Source organism: Trichomycterus rosablanca, chromosome 7 (genome assembly GCF_030014385.1).
Source record: "Trichomycterus rosablanca isolate fTriRos1 chromosome 7, fTriRos1.hap1, whole genome shotgun sequence".
Lineage (NCBI taxonomy): Eukaryota > Metazoa > Chordata > Actinopteri > Siluriformes > Trichomycteridae > Trichomycterus > Trichomycterus rosablanca.
This window is the reverse complement of record NC_085994.1, coordinates 10,410,574-10,431,362: the sequence shown is the minus strand read 5'-3', so window position 1 is coordinate 10,431,362 and position 20,789 is coordinate 10,410,574. Positions and strand designations below refer to the sequence as shown.

Genomic DNA, 20,789 nt, shown 5'->3' with positions numbered 1-20,789 from the left:
CCAAATTACAGGCACCCCTGGTAAAGATGGGTTAAAAAATATGAACAAATATATTTGCAGTTAGTTATCTTAATCTCACACTGAGAGAAATCTAAAATCTAACATTTACTGCAGTAAATTCATTTAAAGAAATTCAATACGAGTTTAACAATCACTGGCAATAAAAATATTGTTAATAATAGAGAATGCAGAGCAAGAAATAGGAGCATTGTTCTGATGAAAGATTCAATTACAACCCATTTGTTCAGCTAGAAGATTCCTTTTACAAAATACCCTGGTACTTTAAAGAGTTTATGAGGCCACAAATCCTAACAAGGTTTCATGAGACTTGGGAGGAAAACAACCTGAAATCATTAAATTGATCAGAATGTTCTTTTATGTCTAGAAATTCTCTTTATCTGAAAAACCCATCTTTAGTGTGTGTTGCAAATAACAAAAACTTTTACCTAATTTGGCTGTTAGATTTAGGTGCAGTCAAAGTCTGAGTAATCTGTTATAGAATAGAATGGCTTTATTTATTTATGTCCTATTATTTGTCATATATACAAACGCAGACCAGGCATAAAATTATGACTACAGACAGGTGAAGTGAATAACACTCATTATCTCTTCATCACGGCATCTGTTAAAGGGTGGGATATATTAGGCAGCAAGTGAAAATTTTTTCATCAAAGTTGATGTGTTAGAAACAGGAAAAATGAGCAAGCGTAAGGATTTATCAAAAGTGGTTCAAGGAAGGAACAGTGGTAAACCGGAGACAGGGTCAAGGCTCATTGATGCACGTGGGGAGTGAAGGCTGGCCCGTGTGGTTTGATCCAACAGATGAGCTACTGTAGCTCAAATTGCTGAAGAAGTTAAAGCTGGGTCTGGTTCTGATAGAAAGCTGTCAGAATACACAGTGCATCACAGTTTGTTGCATATAGGGCAGCAAAAGGAGGACCAACACAATATTAGGAAGGTGGTCATAATGTTAGAGTTGGTCATCTTCTAGACCTTCATCAGTGGTCACAGGAAGCTGCCCACAGAGAGTTGTTGGCTGGATGTTTTTGGTTGGTGGACTATTCTCAGTCCAGCAGTGACAGTGAAGTGTTTAAAAACTCCAGCAGCGCTGCTGTGTCTTTTCCACTCATACCAGCACAACACACACTAACACACCACCACCATGTCATTGTCACTGCAGTGCTGAGAATCATCCACCACCCAAATAATACCTGCTCTGTAGTGGTCCTGGGAGAGTCCTGACCATTGAAGAACAGCATGAACGGGGGCTAACAAAGCATGCAGAGAAACAGATGGACTACAGTCAGTAATTGTAGAAATACAAAGTGCTTCTATATGGTAAGTGGAGCTGATAAAATGGACAGTGAGTGTAGAAACGAGGAGGTGGTTTTAATGTTATGGCTGATCGGTGTACAATGGTTTCCCTTGTCTCGTTGCATACTTTGTTTCTTGGATTTGATCCCCCCCCCCCCCCCCCCCCCATCTATGCTTAATCACCCATCATTTTAAACAAATTAAAAAAATAAAAACTGAAATTGTATTTACAAGTGGCACTCCCAATCATAGTCAGGTACATCCTGTTTTAATTATCCCTGAGAAGTGTCTTGAGTTCTGTATTGGAGTCTACCTGTTGCAATTTCAAAAAGTTTGGAATGGCACAGACCTGAGTCTATATCTATTTCATTTACACAGCATTGTCAGAACAAAAAACCAAGTCATGAAGTCCAAAGAACTGTCTGTGCATCTTTACAATAAATCTGTGGCAAAGATTAGATCAGGCCAAAGACACAAAACAACATTCTGGGAGAGTTCCCAGGATCATAGTGGCCTTATATATAAATATTTAAGGCTTTGAGAGTTCCAAGAACAATAGTGGCCTGAATTTGAAACAGAAGAAGCTTGGTACAGCCGTCTGGCCAAACATGACTTCTGATTAAATAGGGCCTTGGTCAGGGAGGTCAATCACTCTGAATGAGTTTAAAAAGTCCAATTAATTAAACCTATTGGACCGGCAACCATCTCTGCAGAAATAAAAAATCAGGGCTTTATGTCTGAGTGGCTAAAGTGTTGAGTAAAAGGCACATGACAGCCCACTTTACGTTTACTGAATGATAGGTAAAGAACTGAGGAAAATAAATAAAAATAAAAAACACTGACCTTTACCTGACTCAAAAACGTATGGATCTGAATACTATCTAACCCACAGTATATTTGAATCAGACATTCATAAGAAATCAATGCTCTTGATTAGTACCTGATTAAGCCACATCTGGGCAGCTATATCTGTAAGGTAATGGCTGCTGTTCTACGGCTGATCCAGCATGAAAGGGGGCTAACAAAGCATGCAGAGAAATCGATGGACTACAGTCAGTAATTGTAGAACTACAAAGTGCTCCTATATGGTAAGTGGACAGTGGTAGCCTAGTGGGTAGAGCTTTGGGCTATCAACCGGAAGATTGGCGGTTCAAATCCAGGCTCTGCTATGCAGCCACTGCTGGGTCCTTGAGCAAGGCCCTTAACCCTCTGTGCTCCAGGGGCGCCGTACGATGGCTGACCCTGCACTCTGACCCCAGCTTCAAAACAAGCTGGGATATGCGAAGAAAGAATTTCATTGTACTGTACACCTGTATATGTACTGTATATATGACAAATAAAGGATCTTATCTTATTTCTTATTATTAAGTGGAGCTGATAAAATGGACAGTGAGTGTAGAAACAAGGAGGTGGTTTTAATGTTATGGCTGATCAGTGTATATATCATGGTTTCTCTGTACATAGGTATATAAATAAAAAGGACACCTCAGTAAAATGGGAAATATTCCTAGGCTTACCAATAATTGTACCTGTGGTTTAGGTAGAAGTAATTATTTATTCATGAAGGCTTTTTTCTCTAAATAAATGTAATTTGATTAAAGGTTGGATTTTTCAAATTTCTTAAGCATAGGATTATGTTAGCTCACCCAAAGGTGAATTTATTAAAAACCTGTGGTGCTTCTGCATGCCTTTCTTAACATGCACATCCTCGCTGCTCTAATTTTCCCCTCGATGTGACGGAGAGAGTTTTTTTAATCAACAATTGAATAAAAAATAGTAACACTGGCAGCTAGCAGTCGCAGTTGTAATATATTCAAACCAAGATTACTTCCAGGTTCCCATTACCAAGCTGTGCTGATACATAAGCAGATCAGCCTCAAGGTTCGAATGTAATCTGTCAGTTTGATGAATGTAAAATCCACCAAAAATATATCAGATTTTTCTGAAACAGGGCATGCCACATAAATAGGTAGCTAGAGGAAGAACACAGTGGCGCATAAAGTAACCCCGCAGCCAGCAAACCCTACACTGCGTACTGAATACTTGAGGAGTTGGAGTGATTGACAGACTCGACCTCTGTGGCAGGATCTCACTGGAAGTCACATCAGATTTGGCTCGTAGGATAAAGTGACAGCCCGCTGATGTGTCAATCAAACTCAATCCATAACAGTGAACCAACAGTTTAAACAAGACAGTGAATAACTGATGAGCAGAAGACTATAAATTATAATTTTACATATACTGTTTATCATAGTGTATAGTGGGTAGAGTTAAAGCCTCCCACTAGACTATATTAATGGTTTAATGAATAAACTGTTGAATGCATTTAACAGATTAAAAAAGACACACTGTTGTTTTTCAATTAAGCTCATTTGTTTGGTGTCCTTTTTAACAGCTGCCCCATATTACCTGAACATGACAATGATATGGCTTCTTGGTGTGTTGAGGGTTCAAAGTTTCTAGTTCTGCATTCATTTTCTGTCTAGAAATACTGCAGAGATTCACAAGAAAATCTAAAAGTAACACTTGATGTAGTCCTTAAAATCTGTTGATGCATGCTCAATAATCCAGGTACACAAATCCACAAAGTTGAATCAGTTCATCTGGCGATGAAGAGATGTTTAACCAGACTGAAGAAGTCATTCAGATTAAGTGACGAAATGTATCTCTACAACAAACTTGTGTCCAGATGAACTGATTCAACTTTGTGGATAGTCCTTAAAATGTTAGGTGGTTTTCTTGGTAATCTACCAAAAGTGTCCCACATTACCTGACTGAGTTTGTTTGATTGGTCAGATCAGATGTGATCCTAGAAGTTAAGTGATGTGATCCCAGACGTGATCCTAGAAGTAAAGTGATGTGATCCCAGATGTGATCCTAGAAGTTAAGTGATGTGATCCCAGACGTGATCCTAGAAGTAAAGTGATGTGATCCCAGATGTGATCCTAGAAGTAAAGTAATGTGATCCCAGACGTGATCCTAGAAGTAAAGTGATGTGATCCCAGATGTGATCCTAGAAGTAAAGTGATGTGATCCCAGACGTGATCTTAGAAGTAAAGTGATGTGATCCCAGACGTGATCCTAGAAGTAAAGTGATGTGATCCCAGATGTGATCCTAGAAGTAAAGTAATGTGATCCCAGACGTGATCCTAGAAGTAAAGTGATGTGATCCCAGATGTGATCCTAGAAGTAAAGTGATGTGATCCCAGACGTGATCTTAGAAGTAAAGTGATGTGATCCCAGACGTGATCCTAGAAGTTAAGTGATGTGATCCCAGACGTGATCCTAGAAGTAAAGTGATGTGATCCCAGATGTGATCCTAGAAGTAAAGTAATGTGATCCCAGACGTGATCCTAGAAGTAAAGTGATGTGATCCCAGATGTGATCCTAGAAGTAAAGTGATGTGATCCCAGACGTGATCTTAGAAGTAAAGTGATGTGATCCCAGACGTGATCTTAGAAGTAAAGTGATGTGATCCCAGATGTGATCCTAGAAGTAAAGTAATGTGATCCCAGACGTGATCCTAGAAGTAAAGTGATGTGATCCCAGATGTGATCCTAGAAGTAAAGTGATGTGATCCCAGACGTGATCTTAGAAGTAAAGTGATGTGATCCCAGACGTGATCCTAGAAGTAGTGGTGTGATCCCAGATGTGATCCTAGAAGTAAAGTAATATGATCCCATATGTGATCCTAGAAGTAAAGTGGCGTGATCCCAGATGTGATCCTAGAAGTAAAGTGATGTGATCCCAGATATAAATCTATAAGTAAGGTGATCCCAGATGTGATCCTAGAAGTAAAGTGATGTGATCCCAGATGTGATCCTAGAAGTAAAGTGATGTGATCCCAGATGTGATCCTAGAAGTAGTGTTCCCAGATGTGATCCTAGAAGTAAAGTGTTCCCAGATGTGATCCTAGAAGTAGTGATGTGATCCCAGATGTGATCCTAAAAGTAAAGTGTTCCCAGATGTGATCCTAGAAGTAAAGTGATGTGATCCCAGATGTGATCCTAGAAGTAGTGATGTGATACCAGATGTGATCCTAGAAGTAAAGTGATGTGATCCCAGATGTGATCCTAGAAGTAAAGTGATGTGATCCCAGATGTGATCCTAGAAGTAAAGTGTTCCCAGATGTGATCCTAGAAGTAAAGTGATGTGATCCCAGATGTGATCCTAGAAGTAAAGTGATGTGATCCCAGATGTGATCCTAGAAGTAAAGTGTTCCCAGATGTGATCCTAGAAGTAAAGTGATGTGATCCCAGATGTGATCCTAGAAGTAAAGTGATGTGATCCCAGATGTGATCCTAGAAGTAGTGATGTGATCCCAGATTTGATCCTAGAAGTAAAGTGATGTGATCCCAGATGTGATCCTAGAAGTAGTGATGTGATCCCAGATGTGATCCTAGAAGTAAAGTGATGTGATCCCAGATGTGATCCTAGAAGTAAAGTGATGTGATCCCAGATGTGATCCTAGAAGTAAAGTGATGTGATCCCAGACGTGATCCTAGAAGTAAAGTGATGTGATCCCAGATGTGATCCTAGAACTGAAGTGATCCTAGATGCGATACTAGAGGTAGTGATGTGATCCAAGATGTGATCCTAGAAGTAAAGTGATGTGATCCCAGATGTGATCCTAGAAGTGAAGTGATGTGATCCCAGATGTGATCCTAGAAGTAGTGATGTGATCCCAGATGTGATCCTAGAAGTAAAGTGATGTGATCCCAGATGTGATCTTAGAAGTAAAGTGATGTGATCCCAGATGTGATCCTAGAACTGAAGTGATCCTAGATGCGATACTAGAGGTAGTGATGTGATCCCAGATGTGATCCTAGAAGTAAAGTGATGTGATCCCAGATGTGATCCTAGATGTAAAGTGTTCCCAGATGTGATCCTAGAAGTAAAGTGATGTGATCCCAGATGTGATCCTAGAAGTAAAGTGATGTGATCCCAGACGTGATCCTAGAAACAAAGTGATGTGATCCCAGATGTGATCCTAGTCAAGAGAGATTTTCATTGTTATGGGCTCAAAGGTTGTTGCTCCAAACAGAGGTCCTACTCCTGCTTAACAAGGTGAACCAGAGGCTTGCAGTAAAAAGAGTTTGCTACAATATAAAGCTTGTTTGACTGTGTTAAATAAATAAATGTTGTGCTTTAAGGGAGTACATTTTATACATTAGAGATTAACAATAAGCAAGAAAGCCAGGAGTCAGGAAGAAACTCGAAAACACTGTGGTTAAAGACAGGTATCAGATAATTTTTTGCTACATTTAAACATAAAACACATTTTTTTCTTGCAATTCAGACTCTTTATCAATTTCTTTGATATTGTTACAGATGCAGCTCGTGCAGTCAGTCTGAGGTTTATCAGCAGCATGATTGCGATCTGTGACAATCAATCCACAGAAGCCAACTCCTCTCATCCGGTAGCCTCATCACACGTCCCCTTTCCACTCATGGATATAATAACACTCACAAATCATTCCTTCTTTCAGCAGAAGCGTTTGTGCATGATTGCTCTTCAGCAATTATACACATTGAGCTATTGCTGGTGGGAAGTAATCCTATTATTGAAAGGCGACGGGCGTGCTCTTACCTTTCGTAGTCTCCGTTGCACAGGGCTCGAACAGGGATGCTGAAAGGTTTCCACACAGGATTCAGCGTGTTCTTTATCACCTCAGTCTTGTGGCAAATTGTAAACCTGATCACAAAAAAGTAAACCTCAGTAAACCTCCCAATTACCAGTCTACAGCAAACCAGAACAAGACACTACACAGCCAAATGTTTGTGGACACCACTTCTAATTAGTGGGTTTTACTATTTAAGCCACATGAATTACAAACACAAGCAGTTAATTAAGTATACTGGCATAAAATATTTATAAAAAGCCCCTGGCAGTAGAATTGTCATATTAAAGAGCCCAGTTCTTCAAATTGTATGTCCTTGGCAGCAGCACTTGCTATTAGGATCCAAACTGCTTTTGGAAGCAACCTTGGCACAAACCAATTCACCAGGAGCTTCGTTGATTGAGTTTCCATCAGTATTAAAGAGTCAGAAATTATGAGACTAGATTTCCATGGCTAAACCACCAAACACCCTATGATCACTTTAATCAATTCCAAGTGCTGGCTGGTGTGATGCAGAGCACACTGCTATTGTACTCTAGGGCAATGGAAACATGTTCTGAGGACTAAGGAAGCATACCAAATAATCTGCCCTGGTAAATCTGGGTTTGGTGGATGCAAGGAAAACACTACATGTGTAAACTGTTTTGAAGGGGTGAATAATGGTCTAGGATGATTTCTTAGTAAGGGAAGAGCTTATTAAGATTGTAAGTGCAATATATATATATGTAAGATTGTTTCAAGACCCTTTCCTGGTACTGCATGATAATGTCCGCTAAACATTTTGGATCTCATGAGGCTATTGAAGTAAATACCTACATCCATTTAAATAAGGTTGCGGTAGTAACAAATGGTAAACCAGCTTCATGTGGTTTTGGATTAAGGTTAAACCAGCATATTTTGGCTATGTAGTGTATTAAATAAGTAATTAAATAAGCGTCCTTGGGATTGTGAAAGGCGCTATATAAACATAACATATTATTATTTTTTATATTATTAATTAGTATTAATTACCCAATCATACAGTTTCAGAACAGAAATATTCAACCTCTCCAAGAAAATAAGGATTTATAACACTAATCTTTTCTTGCTTTAAATTCAGTATTTATTGGTAAAGTAATTCAACAAATGCACAAAGTATCGTAATGTAGCAAAATATTTTGCTAATGCTGCAATGTCACAATAATTCAAAATCTACATAATGTTGCTGATCTTAAAACTTACTGCTAGTCTTAGTAACAACCCAGAGATGTGTTCAGGGTAAGAGAGGAGGTCATTTCATTGCACCAAAAGAGTGTACCTTAAACATTCATAAAGACAAGACTGGTAGCACTTTTCCACCAAAAGAGCTCTGGTTCTTGAACCGGTTCAGTTCGAATTTCTTTGAACCTTGGTGTTTCTTAGAGAACCGACCCGTGTTTCCACAAGTTTTTGGGAACTAAGCCCGCATCATTGAGGATGGGCGCTACACAATGAAAGTAAAGAGTAGTGATGTGATGGCGGAGTGTGGCGTGTAGATTATGTGCGAGCATTTGTGCTGCTGTTACAGATGTTTGTTTTTATGCAAAAAGCATCGCTCAACTATTGGTGATAAGAAGACGTAGACGTGTTTGTTGCAGTTGTTGTTTTCTTTAGTTCAATGATGTGAGAAGCGGTTTGCGACCCTCAGCGCAAATAGCCGATTTGCTCAGCGATAAAACATGACTAAAGTTCCTCGACACGAACATCCATTTGTGTTAAATAACCATCAAATCCACTCTAAAAGCTCCACATGTATCTGTGTTTAGCCGTATTAACTTCACGTGTGGTGTTGATGCAGCTCGGCGTTCTGAATCGGAGAGTCGAAAAAGCTTTACGTAAAAAAGTGTAACGTGGCTTAATGTACTAAAAGTACGATACAGAAACACTCAATTTCTCTCTGTTATTACTGGTTATAAGTGCTCTGTACTGCCAAAATTTATCTGTCAATGTTTAAGTACAACAAGCCACGTTAAGCTTTATTTTTCACGTTAAGTGTTTTTCGTACTGTCCGGGTCACTTTTACCACATCATATCACACAGTTCACCTCTTTGAAAATATCAGCGAATATCAGCGGCAAACTGGTTTAAAATTTAATCAGGTGAACTTTAAAAGATGAAATTGCAGTGCAAACGCGGTTTAGCAGCTTTTAATGGGAAAGCACCCAAACCTCTACACTTTGACACGCCCACCGATTACGTCACAGTTCGTGCTGAAAAACCAAGTATTCTATGGTGCCAGATTAGAACACTAGTTTGCTGTCTGGAACCTCTTTTTTCGGTGGAAACATGCGGAACCGGTTCAAAATCAAGTTCGCGAACCGGAACGGAGCCGGAGCCGGATCCGCATCGGTGGAAAATCGGTGGAAAATGGGTGTGGGAGTTGGGAAGCTTATGGTACAGCAGCAAACCTGCCTGGTTGAGGGAGAAAGCCCATAATTTTAACCAGATCAGGGCCATTCTAATCGGTGCAAGTGTTACTGCAAAAGACCTACAGGATGACCTGATGAAGGGTGGGACAAAGGTGGCAGAGACAACCACAAGAAGATCATTTTACATGCAAGGTCTTCATAACCAGACTGCACAATACTTACAACTCTTAACCAAGAAGCACAGGGGGTCGACTGAAATATGCCAGAATAAAATTGTATAGTGTATGTGACATGGTTCTGTTTGGCCATCGGAATCAGAGGTTTGCCTGGTGCAAGAAAGACGAGTCTTATGACCAAAAGAAGTCAGTGATGATATGGGAATGTTTTCTGCTGCAGTAAGTGGCAGCCTTGATTGTGTGACAGGTGTGAAGGATTCACAGAAATGCCACAGTATTTTGAGGGTAAATGAGGGGGAGTGATAATTGGACTTTTTTGAGAAAACAATGATCCCAAGCACACTTCCACACGTCAACCAAAGCTTTAAGGAATCATTCCTGGAATATCCTGGAGTAAACTTCTCAGTTTCCAGATTTAAATCCCATAAAAATCTTTGGTAGGAATTAAAGAAAGCAGTTGCAGCACAAAAGCCAGCAAACATCAAGATTCCACAATTCATACACTATATTGCCAAAAGTATTTACTCGTCTGCCTTCACACGCATATAAACTTGAGTGACATCCCATCCACATGGTTTAATATGTTGTCAGCCCACCTTTTGCGGCTATAACAGCTTCAACTTTTCTGGGAAGGCTTTCCACAAGATTTAGGAGTGTGTTTATGGGATTTTTTTACCATTCTTCCAGAACCGATTTGTGGTCAGACACTGATGTTGCACGAGAAGGCCTGGCTCACAGTCTCCGCTCAAATTCATTCCAAAGGTGTTTTATCGGGTTGAGGTCAGGACTCTGTGCAGGCCAGTCAAGTTCGTCGACACGAAACTCGCTGATCCATGTCTTTATGGACCTTGCTTTGTGCACTAACGCGCAGTCATGTTGGAACAGGAAAGGGTTATCTCCAAACTGTTCCCACAAAGTTGGGAGCATGAATTTGTCCAAAATCTCTTGGTATGCTGAAGCATTAAGAGTTCCTTTCACTGGAACTAAGGGGACAAGCCCAACTCCTGAAAAACAACCCCACACCATAATCCCCCCTCTACTAAACCTTACACTTGGCACAATGCAGTCATACAAGTACCGTTCTCCTGGCAACCGCCAAACCCAGACTCATCCATCAGATTGCCAGACGGTGTGGTGTCCAGTGGTGGCGTGCTTTACACCACTGCATCCGATGCTTTGCATCGTGCTTGGTGATGTAAGACTTGGATGCAGCTGCTCGGCCATGGAAACCCATTCCATGAAGCTCTCTATGCACTGGTCTTGAGCTAATCTGAAGGCCACATGAAGTTTGGAGGACTGTAGCGATTGACTCTGCAGAAAGTTGGCGACCTCTGCGCACTATGCGCCTCAGCATCCGCTGACCCCGCTCCGTCATTTTACGTGGCCTACCACTTCGTGGCTGAGTTGCTGTCATTTCCAATCGATTCCACTTCCACTAGCAAGCAAATTTCACGACTTGATTTGTTGCACAGGTGGCATCATATCATGGTACCACGCTGGAATTTACTGAGCCCCTGAGAGCGACCCATTCTTTCACAAATGTTTGTAGAAGCAGTCTGCATGCCTAAGTGCTTGGTTTTATACACCTGTGGCCATGGAAGTGATTGGAACACCTGAATTCAATGGTTTGGATGGGTGAGTGAATACTTTTGGCAGTATAGTGTATGTAAGATGTTTGTTAACTCCAAATGCTTACAAATATGTTAACAAATTTCCTTAAAATCACTTATTGGATATTTAGGAAAAAGGATGTTCCACCAAGTACTAAAGCTGGGGGTTAAAAGTTAAATTTAATCTCATAATAAGTCAATGTGTAACAATTGTATGCATGCATTTTTTCTGTTTACTGAAATTTTGTTGTATATTTTCAGTCAATTCTATACTCATAATACCTTTAAAGCCAGGGGGGGTTGAATACTTTCAGTTGCAAGTACATGATGTAATATTATACGGAACATTCTTAGTGTATTTTTACACCTTGTACACTCCAAGGTACTTTTAGTTCTTTTTATTTTCTTCACACATTAGAAAATACTTCAAATAATGAGCAATGTTAGAACTGAAGGTGCATGTGAACTGACTAACTTACGTCCCATCCTCATTACTCCGGTAGAACACCATAAAAGGATCCGACCGACCAAAGAAGTCTTTCTTGTCCAACTTATTGGCACAGAATTGCATAGTGGCACAGTCCTGGGAGAGAAATAGAAAGAAAGAGATTCTGAGAGCCTGCAAATCCTGTAGGATCATCCTCAAAGTGCTAGCTTAAGAACGAGCTTGTGTGGACTAAACATGATTAATAAGTAAACTCCTGAACCAGAGTATTAGCATAAGAATTTCTCTCATGAATACAGTCAATTTTAAAAATCAGACCAAAATGAATCATTTCAGATTTATTTCCACTTTTAATCCTTTAATGTGACAGATAATATGTGTAATTAAATTAAAAAACTGAAATCATCTAGAGATAAAAATTAAAAAACTAAAATAATGTGGCTGCATTAGTAAGCACACCCTTTAGTAATCAGAAAGTTGCTGGTTCAAACCCCAACATCGCCAGGTTGCCACTGCTGCGCTCCTAAACAAGGCCCCTAACCCTCAGTTACTTCAATTGTACTCAGTCATGTTGTAAATCGCTTTGGATTAAAGTATCTGCTAATTGCTGCAAATGTAAATGGAAAAGATTTACTTCACCAGACCCCAGAAGACAATCAAAGTTTTGGAATGTCCCAACTAAAGTAAAGACCTGAATCCAATTAAAAATCTTTGAGTTGACCTGAGGAGGACTGTGCACAGGAGATGTCATTACAATCTGACGGATTCAGAGCGCTTTTGCAAGATAGAGTGGGCAAAGATTGCCAAGTCAAGATTATTTTATTCCCCCCTTTCCCCACAGGGAATGATTTATCTTGGTCTCATTTTTCACATCACAAAAACCTGGTGTTGTAAGGATGAATAGACTTTTTATATCCACTGTATGAGAGTTTGCAAGGTCAGAGTGATTATAGAAAAATAATATTACAATTTTTAAGTCTAGAAATATAATTGAGGGACAAAACCAAGAAACACACTCGGGAATTAACAATAGAATTTTATTACATGAAGATAAGATGAATAGCAATACAGTCCATTTTTTCCAGCATTTATATAATAAATAAGAAATAATATATATAATAAATAAATATAATATATATATATATATATATATATATATATTTTTTTTTTTTTTTTTTTTTTTTATTAATTTGATTGTTTATGCATTTTCTCCCTTTTTGCTGCCGAATTTTTAGCGTGTCCAACTGCCCGATTGCATCACGCTTCCTCTCCACTAATGCCGACCCCCACTCTGATTTGAGGAGAACTAAGCTAACCCACCGTATGCATTTTGTCACCCACACTAGGCGAGTGCATATATGCGAATCAGCCTTGTGTACAGAGAGACACACCCTGATCCACACTCTTTCCCCGTCTCTGTGCAGGCGCCATCAATCAGCCAACAGAGGTCATAGTGCATCAGTTACGAGGAGTCCCTATCCGGTTTAATACCCCACCCCATATGAACAACAGGCCAATCGTTGTTCATGTGGCCAGTCAGTCCAGCAGGATGGCAGAGCTGAGACTCGATATGATGTATTCGACCAAATTCCAACTCTGTCGCACTAGTGTGTGTTTATACCGCTGAGCCACCTGAGTGGTTCCAGCATGACCATTTGATGGTGGGTCAGTGATGGTCAGGGGTTGCATATCCCTCCTTGGAGGGTTGCACAAACCTCCACATGACAGCCTGACTGCTGTTAGGTACTGGGATAAAATCCTCAGAGCCGTTGTCAGACCTTACGCTGGTGCAGTACGCTCTGGGTTCCTTCTTGTGCAGAAGGCATTGATGCCATTGACTGGTCCTCGCATTCCCCAGACCTTAATCCCATTGAGAACTGGGATGGATGTATCAGTTCATCTGATGCCACCTGGCAGAACCACAGACTGTCCAGGAGCTCAATGATGTCCTGATCAGGGTCTGGGAGAAGATCTTCCAGGACACCAGTCCCTGTCTCATTAGAAGCATGGCTACATGGTGGGCATACACACAACTGAGTCAGATAAGTTCCTATGCAAAATGGATCAGCTTCTTTTTTACAATGATTTCTGGTGTGATTTTGAATTCAGGCGTCATATAAGCTGATGACAAATGACACAATTTATATCAGTAAAATGTTCAGCTTGAATGTTTCACTTATCGAGATCTGATGTGTGATTTAAGTGATCCCTTCATTTTTGTTGAGAAGTGTACGTATGTCTTAATGCAGTGGGTGTGATTATATGTCTGTGTATGCTGGAATGTCCTTTCAAAGCAGTAATGATGCATTAGCAGGGCTAGTGTTACAGAGATTACGACGATTTAGAGGGTATTTGCACGTTTATCCCCCATTATTGGCACCATGAATATGCTATGAGCCAATTTAACTGCCAAATCCTTCCATTGATTGAGGATGCCATTAAAGTATATGATGAGAACATGCATCAGAGGGTAGAATGAGGAGGGGAGAGATAGACAGAGAGAGGAAAAGCAATAAATGAGAAAGCAGAAAAACAGATGGCAATAGAGAGAAAATATTAGCGATGGGGGGATAAAGCAGACTGTGAATGTGCTAAATGGCAGTTTCATGGGAGACTACAGAACACTTCGCTAGCCCAGATAACTAGCCCTCTGACAGGCACGACACTGTTAACAATGTTGCCGCCACACAGTATCATTTGGGCTTGCGCCTGTGCTTGTTACTAGCCCTGTATATTCATGTTCAGCGGTTCATGACATACACTATATGGCCAACAGTAATTAATAGTTAGCAGACTTCCCCGTCTCTCTTTTGTGGCCCATTCTGTCATTTTTGTGGTCAGACATTGATGTCAGGCTCACAATTGATTCATACCAACACATAATGGTATTTCAATTAGTGCTCTGTGCAGGACACTTGAGTCCCTCCACACCAAACCATTTAAATTTAAATTTCTATATGGACCTTGCTTGGAGTAAAGGGGGTCCAGTCAAGCTGGAACAGAAAAAATCATCCTCAAACAGTTGCCACAAATTTGGAGGAATATAATGTATTTAAACTAGTTAAAGATGAGGGGTGTATGAGTGCTCAGGTGGCACAGCTGTAAAATATGCTAGCCCTTTAACAGTGCTATTCCAGTCTGGCATATACACACACATTTTCGTCTATGTCTGATTGCCAAACAGCCTAGCCATTGGATGTCAGTACCAAGCCTAGATAAAAAATAGTGTCATAAAGGGCATCCAGGGTAAAAACTGCACCAAATAAGATATGTCGACCAGAATGACCAGGAAATCATTGTAAGAATATCACTAAATAGGCAAAATACATTTTGGCTTTTATTTTCTTATTTATTTATTTTTTTATGCGTTTTCTTCTCCCATTTTCTACCAATTTAGTGTAGTCAATTTGTCTTCTGCTGCTGGGGATCGCTGATTTTTTGCAGTCAAGGTGGGTATATTGCTGCTCAAGCCTCCTCCGACCCACGTGCAGCCCTTAACGGAACCCTTTTCCACCCATGCATTCTGCACAGGCACCTCTATCCGCCAATCAGGGTCCTTACACAGCGTTTGAAGACCTTGTCCACATATTCCGGTCATCCCTCCCTGCAGGCACTGTCAATTATGCCCGCTAGATGCCGCCCATCCGACCGGTGGCAACCGAGGAGTTCAGAATCTTGATGCTTTTGTGCTAGCGAAATATCCCGCTGCGTCACCTGGGCACCCGGCTTTTATTTTTAAACACTATTCACCTGCCACGCATTGCCTTATTAAATCTAAAATAGGTATAGTCATATAGAATAAAAAGAATACATTGTTTCTATTATTATTTGTATGCTTTATTAGAAATTGGCAATATATTGATTGTTTATTCAAGCTTCAAGATTTTTTTCTTTTAGTTTTTTTTCTAGTTTTTTATTTCATTTGTTGGCATTTTTTAATCAGTATTAAGCATTCTTAAGTATGTTTGCATCAGGAATAATGACTGAAACAACAAACTCTGTATGTGACAGCTAACCCTACAAGATGTATCATTACTGGACAACCTGTATTTGAAGATGTTATTTCTCTCTCACAGACGCTCTGCCATGTTGTTTACACTTACATTTATAACATTTAGAGAACGAGTGCTATGACCATGTACAATCAAAGCAATTGATGGTTAAGGGCCTTGCTCAAGGGCCCAACCATGGCAACCTGGCTTGAACCAAAGACCTTCTGATTACTAGTCTATTACCCTAATCACTAAGCTGCCACAGTTCTGATGTTTACTTAGATTGATAAATTGTTTCTGATGTTAATTGTATGCATTTATTAGAAATTAAAAATTTATTGCATGTTTACTTAGGCTTAAAGCTTTTTTTTTTATTTGTTGGCATTTTGATGAGTACTAAAGTTTTCTTGTGTTCTTGTAGGTTTGCATCAGGAATAATGACTGAAACAACAAACTCTGTATGTGACAACTAACCCTAATAAATGTGTCATAATTGCACAACCTATATACCAAGAATATTACTTCTTTGTACTGTTAATATTAATACTAGTCACAGACACTCTGCCATGTTGTTTACATGTACTTTTATGGCATTTAGAGAACATGTGTTGTGACCATGTACAATCAAAGCAATTGAGGGTTAGGGACCTTGTTTAAGAGCCCAACAGTGGCAACCTGGTGATAGTGGGGCTTGAACCAGAGACCTTCCATTTACTAGCCCAGTAACCTAATCACTGAGCTGCCACAGTTCTGATGTTTACTTAGATTGATAAATTGTTTCTGATGTTAATTGTATGCATTTATTAGAAATAAAAAATTTATTGCATGTTTATTGCTTAAAGCTTTTTTTTAAATTTGTTGGCATTTTGATGAGTACTTAAGTTTTCTTGCATTCTTGTAGATTTGCATCAGGAATAATGGCTGAAACAACAAACTCTGTATGTGACAGTTAACCCTACTTCTATTATTTGGTTTTTAAGATTAAAAAAAGAATAAATTGTTTCTGATATTAATTGTATGACATTTGTTGACATTTTTGATGAGTACTTTATGCATTCTTGTAGGTTTGCATCAGGAATAATGACTGAAACAACAAACTCTGTATGTGACAGTTAACCCTACTTCTAACCCTAATATTACTTCTTCGAATTGCTAATACTAATACTAGTTACAGACACTCTGTGACTTCATTGTTTACACTTACATTTTTGTGGCATGTGTTGTCACCATGTACAATCAAAGCAATTAAGTGTTAGGGACCTTGTTTAAGAGCCCAACAGTACCAACCTGGTGATAGTGGGGCTTGAACCAGAGACCTTCCAATTACTAGTCCAGTAACTTAATCACTGAGCTGCCACAGTTCTGATGTTTAGTTGAAACACTATTCACCTGCCATGTATTTAATTATAAAATCTATATTCATGTTTTTTAAGAGTTTTTAAGGTTAATGAAGATTGATAAATTGTTTCTGATATTAATTGTATGACATTTGTTGACATTTTTGATGAGAACTTTTTGCATTCTTGTAGGTTTAAATCAAGAATAATGACTGAAACAACACCTAACGATACTACTAACACTAATATTACTTGTATTGTTAATATTAATACTAGTTACAGACAATCTGTGACTTCATTGTTTACACTTCCATTTTTGGCATTTAGTGGCACGTGTTGTCACCCTGTACAATCAAAGCAATTGAGGGTTAGGGACCTTGCTCAAGAGCCCAACAGCTGCAACCTGGTGATAGATGTGCTTGAATCAAAGACCTTCTGATTACTAATCCATTAACTTTATTACTGAGCAGCCATGGTCCTGATCTTTAAGTTTTTAAGGGCATGACAGGTGTTTACATTATAAATCCATCTAGTGTATTAGTAAACACACATGGAGCAAACAAAGGTACAGAAAAGCATGCTTGTGTTGTACTAAATCTGTCTCACTGATCCCTGATGCACTAGAAAAGAACCCAGCTGCTGTTTCAGATTTTTTATTGAATGCCATAACACTAGTGTGCTAGTAAACTTAATGAGACATCAGGGAGAAATTGCTATTGCTTTCTAGAACAGTCTAAAAAAAGGGGGGCGAACAAAAGAGCATCTTTCTGATTTTTATTAGGTCAGAGACAATCGTACGGGTTTCTTTTTCCTCTTTAGCTCAGTTGAATTAAACAAATTACTATAAACATCTTGTTATGTCTTTAAAATCTGTATTGCATTTGGGGACTTGCAGAGCCATGGTGTGTCTTGTTTTTTAGACTTCTATTCCCACAAAAGCTATCAATGGTCTTATGATGCAGATAAAGCCTAAATCACAACGGATAGAGTAGAATCTTATATTTCTAATTAGTGTTGTTCATAACAGCTTTTCTGGAAATGTTAGTTCTAAATCACCATCACAATGCTATTCATGCATAGCTATTTACTGAAAAAAATCTCTACATTTAGCCACCATAAGGGCCATCCAGATATGTGGTACTATCTACTACTAATGTAAAAAATCAACTGTAAAAATAAATAAATAAATAAGTTTTGAATATTGTGGCAACAGTTTTGTATAGACTCTGTCCTGTTATAGCATGACTGTATCCCTGTGCACAATGGTACATAAAGACTGATTTAACCAGTTGCGTGGAAGATCTCCAGTAGAGCTTATGACCAGTTTTACAAAGTTGAATCAGTTCATCTTGACACAAGTTTGGTGTAGAGAAACGTTTCGTCACTCATCCAAGTGACCTCTTCAGTCTGAGCTGGTGGTGAATAACCCAACCTTATATGCAGACGATTTGCATAGATCCCTGCATGAAAACGGTGATCAGGTCTATATGCACATTACAATGCCAATTAATTACTGATTAATTAACTGATTCAACTTTTTTGTGATGATTTGTGTACCTGGATTATTGAGCATGCATGAAGAGACATGACCAGGTTGTTGGAGTGCTAGGGACCGCTTTGCCATCCAAGCATCAAACACAATCTATAAGTTTGAACATGACGTTCAAATTCTAATAAAAAATAAATAAATACAGTAGACCCTTGACTTACGAATTTAATTGGTTCCGAAGGGCTGTTCTTAAGTCAAATGTTCGTTAGTTAAACCTATTTTTCCCATAAGAAATAATGTAAACAGAATTAATCCGTGCCAGACCTCCCAAGCCTCCCCTTACCTAACCTTTCTAATGTCTTAAATGATCTTTTTTGTTACAAATACAAGTATATTTCCCTTAAATCTTAAATAATAGAATAGACATTACTGTAATAAACAATAATAAACAACACACATCACATTTCAGTCTAGTACGTGTGCTGTACTATACACCATAATACATTTCCTTCTTTTTTTTATAAAATGTATCTAGCAGAAACAACAATAACTCTCATATTTCTCTATTATTTCCTTCTTTATTTCAACAGTGCTGTATTTTGTAGGTGTAATTGCATGAAAAAAGAATACTTTACTCAGCGGACTTCCTACTTCTCTCTCACTCACTGTCCCCTCTGTCTGATACACAGTGACAGCTACTGGCAGAAGTAATTATACAACACAACAACGCTTTCTCTGCAGCTTCTTTTTGGCCATTTTAATATAGAAGTTTACAAAATATAAAAAAAACACCAAAAAAAACACTGTCCGCTGTCCGAATGTTCGCTCACTGTATATATAAAGAGAGAGAAACGGTGAAATAGCTGGGATAGGCTCCAGCTCCTACCCCCACGCGACCCTGATTGGATAAGCGGATAAGAAAATTAATGAATGAATTTTCAGTTTGGAAGTAGACAATACAGAATACTGTTTTCGTGCTTAGACACAAAAATGTGTTTTTTATGGGACATGATTGATGGATACAATTTAAAGATGGCGTAATATTTCCACACATGGGAATCTGCCATCTATAATAATTATGGGTTCAGAAAGGATATAATAAAAGTAAATCCATTGGCTATCCATCTTGCTATAATAGTTGTATATTTTTTCCACATTTGCAAATGCCTTACTGTATAACAGATTGTTTTGCTTGCACACAAAGTAACGTATTTTTATAATATAACATGCACGAACATATACAAACAGTACATATTGTGTCGCATGGTTAATAAAGAAATGTTTACACACAGTGGGTGTGTTCGAAAAGCTAGGGAGCTGCCTTGCTGTCTTACTGTCTACATTGGCAGCTGCCTAAATAGAGAGAATTCTAATAAGTCATCGACTTATAAGGCAAGTTATTCAAACGCACTACGACAGCGATAACATCGGGTTTTGCTTACTAAGCTAACACAGTTAGCATCATGCCATTCAAACCAATGGGCACATCTCCGTCTGTGTACCGAAAACGGTTAAACTGTCCCTGACAACCCGAACTTGCAAATAAATATACTTGTACACGTTTATACAAATTAAAAATCAATGAGAATTTATTTACGTTTGAAAATAAGTCCGCTCCTTGCTTCGCATTGTCTGCCATATTTTTTTTTTTCTGAAAAGTTGTGCCGCACTGAATGCTGGGATTGCCTTCGCAGCATCGGATGCTCACTCGTTCTTGAGTCAAAATACCATTGAAATTTTAAGATACCTTAGTAGTGAGCATGTTCAGGCATCTGGGATTTCGAACAGCCTACTTCTCGGGAGTGCGCGTAGGATAACGTAAAATGCTGTCTATGTAGAGAGCTCACTAGATTTTTGAGCACACATAATGTCTGGAAGGTTCGATGCTGCATAATAACATTGGTTTCAGGGACATATGACCAGTTCCTCTAGTCACTGCCTGCTAAAAGTGTTACATGTTTTTTCTGTCTGTAGTTTACTTCAGATAATCTAGTTTTCCTCCACTAAAAAGATGCTAAATAGCCTCTAAATGTGTATGTGTACGTCTTTGTAGACCAGGATAACCAGGATAAAGCAGTTAGTATAGTAAACAATCAAACAGCCATCTTCGTTCGTTCACCTCCACTATGCCCAATAAAACACATCCAATCTGTTACACTGCTAATTCATCCTTATTATTTGAGCTGTAAATCAGAGCCTTATTGTTCATTAATGCCCGTCCTTAAAGCCCTTTATGTAATGCCTGAGAGCAGTCAATTCTTAAATAATTCAGAATTGCGATACTGCTAGGGTTCCCCTCCTAAATTAAAGCTCAGAGCTCTCAGTGGTACTGTTTCTGATGTACTACTTAGATTTTAGGTAGTGCTAAAGCTTAGCTGGCATAATTAGCATTGTGATTAAATGGTTTGTTTATCCAAA

General features: G+C 38.9%; 1 protein-coding gene across 2 annotated transcripts in view; it reads right to left on the bottom strand.

The window, feature by feature from the left end:
• Positions 1 to 20,789, bottom strand: part of cpne5a (copine Va) — a 183,063-nt gene that overhangs the window by 65,548 nt on the left and 96,726 nt on the right. For both annotated transcript variants that reach the window (XM_062998353.1, XM_062998354.1), the window contains 2 exons: positions 11,588 to 11,691; positions 6,905 to 7,009 (listed from right to left, as the gene is read on the bottom strand). In XM_062998353.1, the coding sequence (XP_062854423.1) occupies positions 6,905 to 7,009; positions 11,588 to 11,691 (209 nt within the window). The remainder of the gene's footprint in view (positions 1 to 6,904; positions 7,010 to 11,587; positions 11,692 to 20,789) is intronic.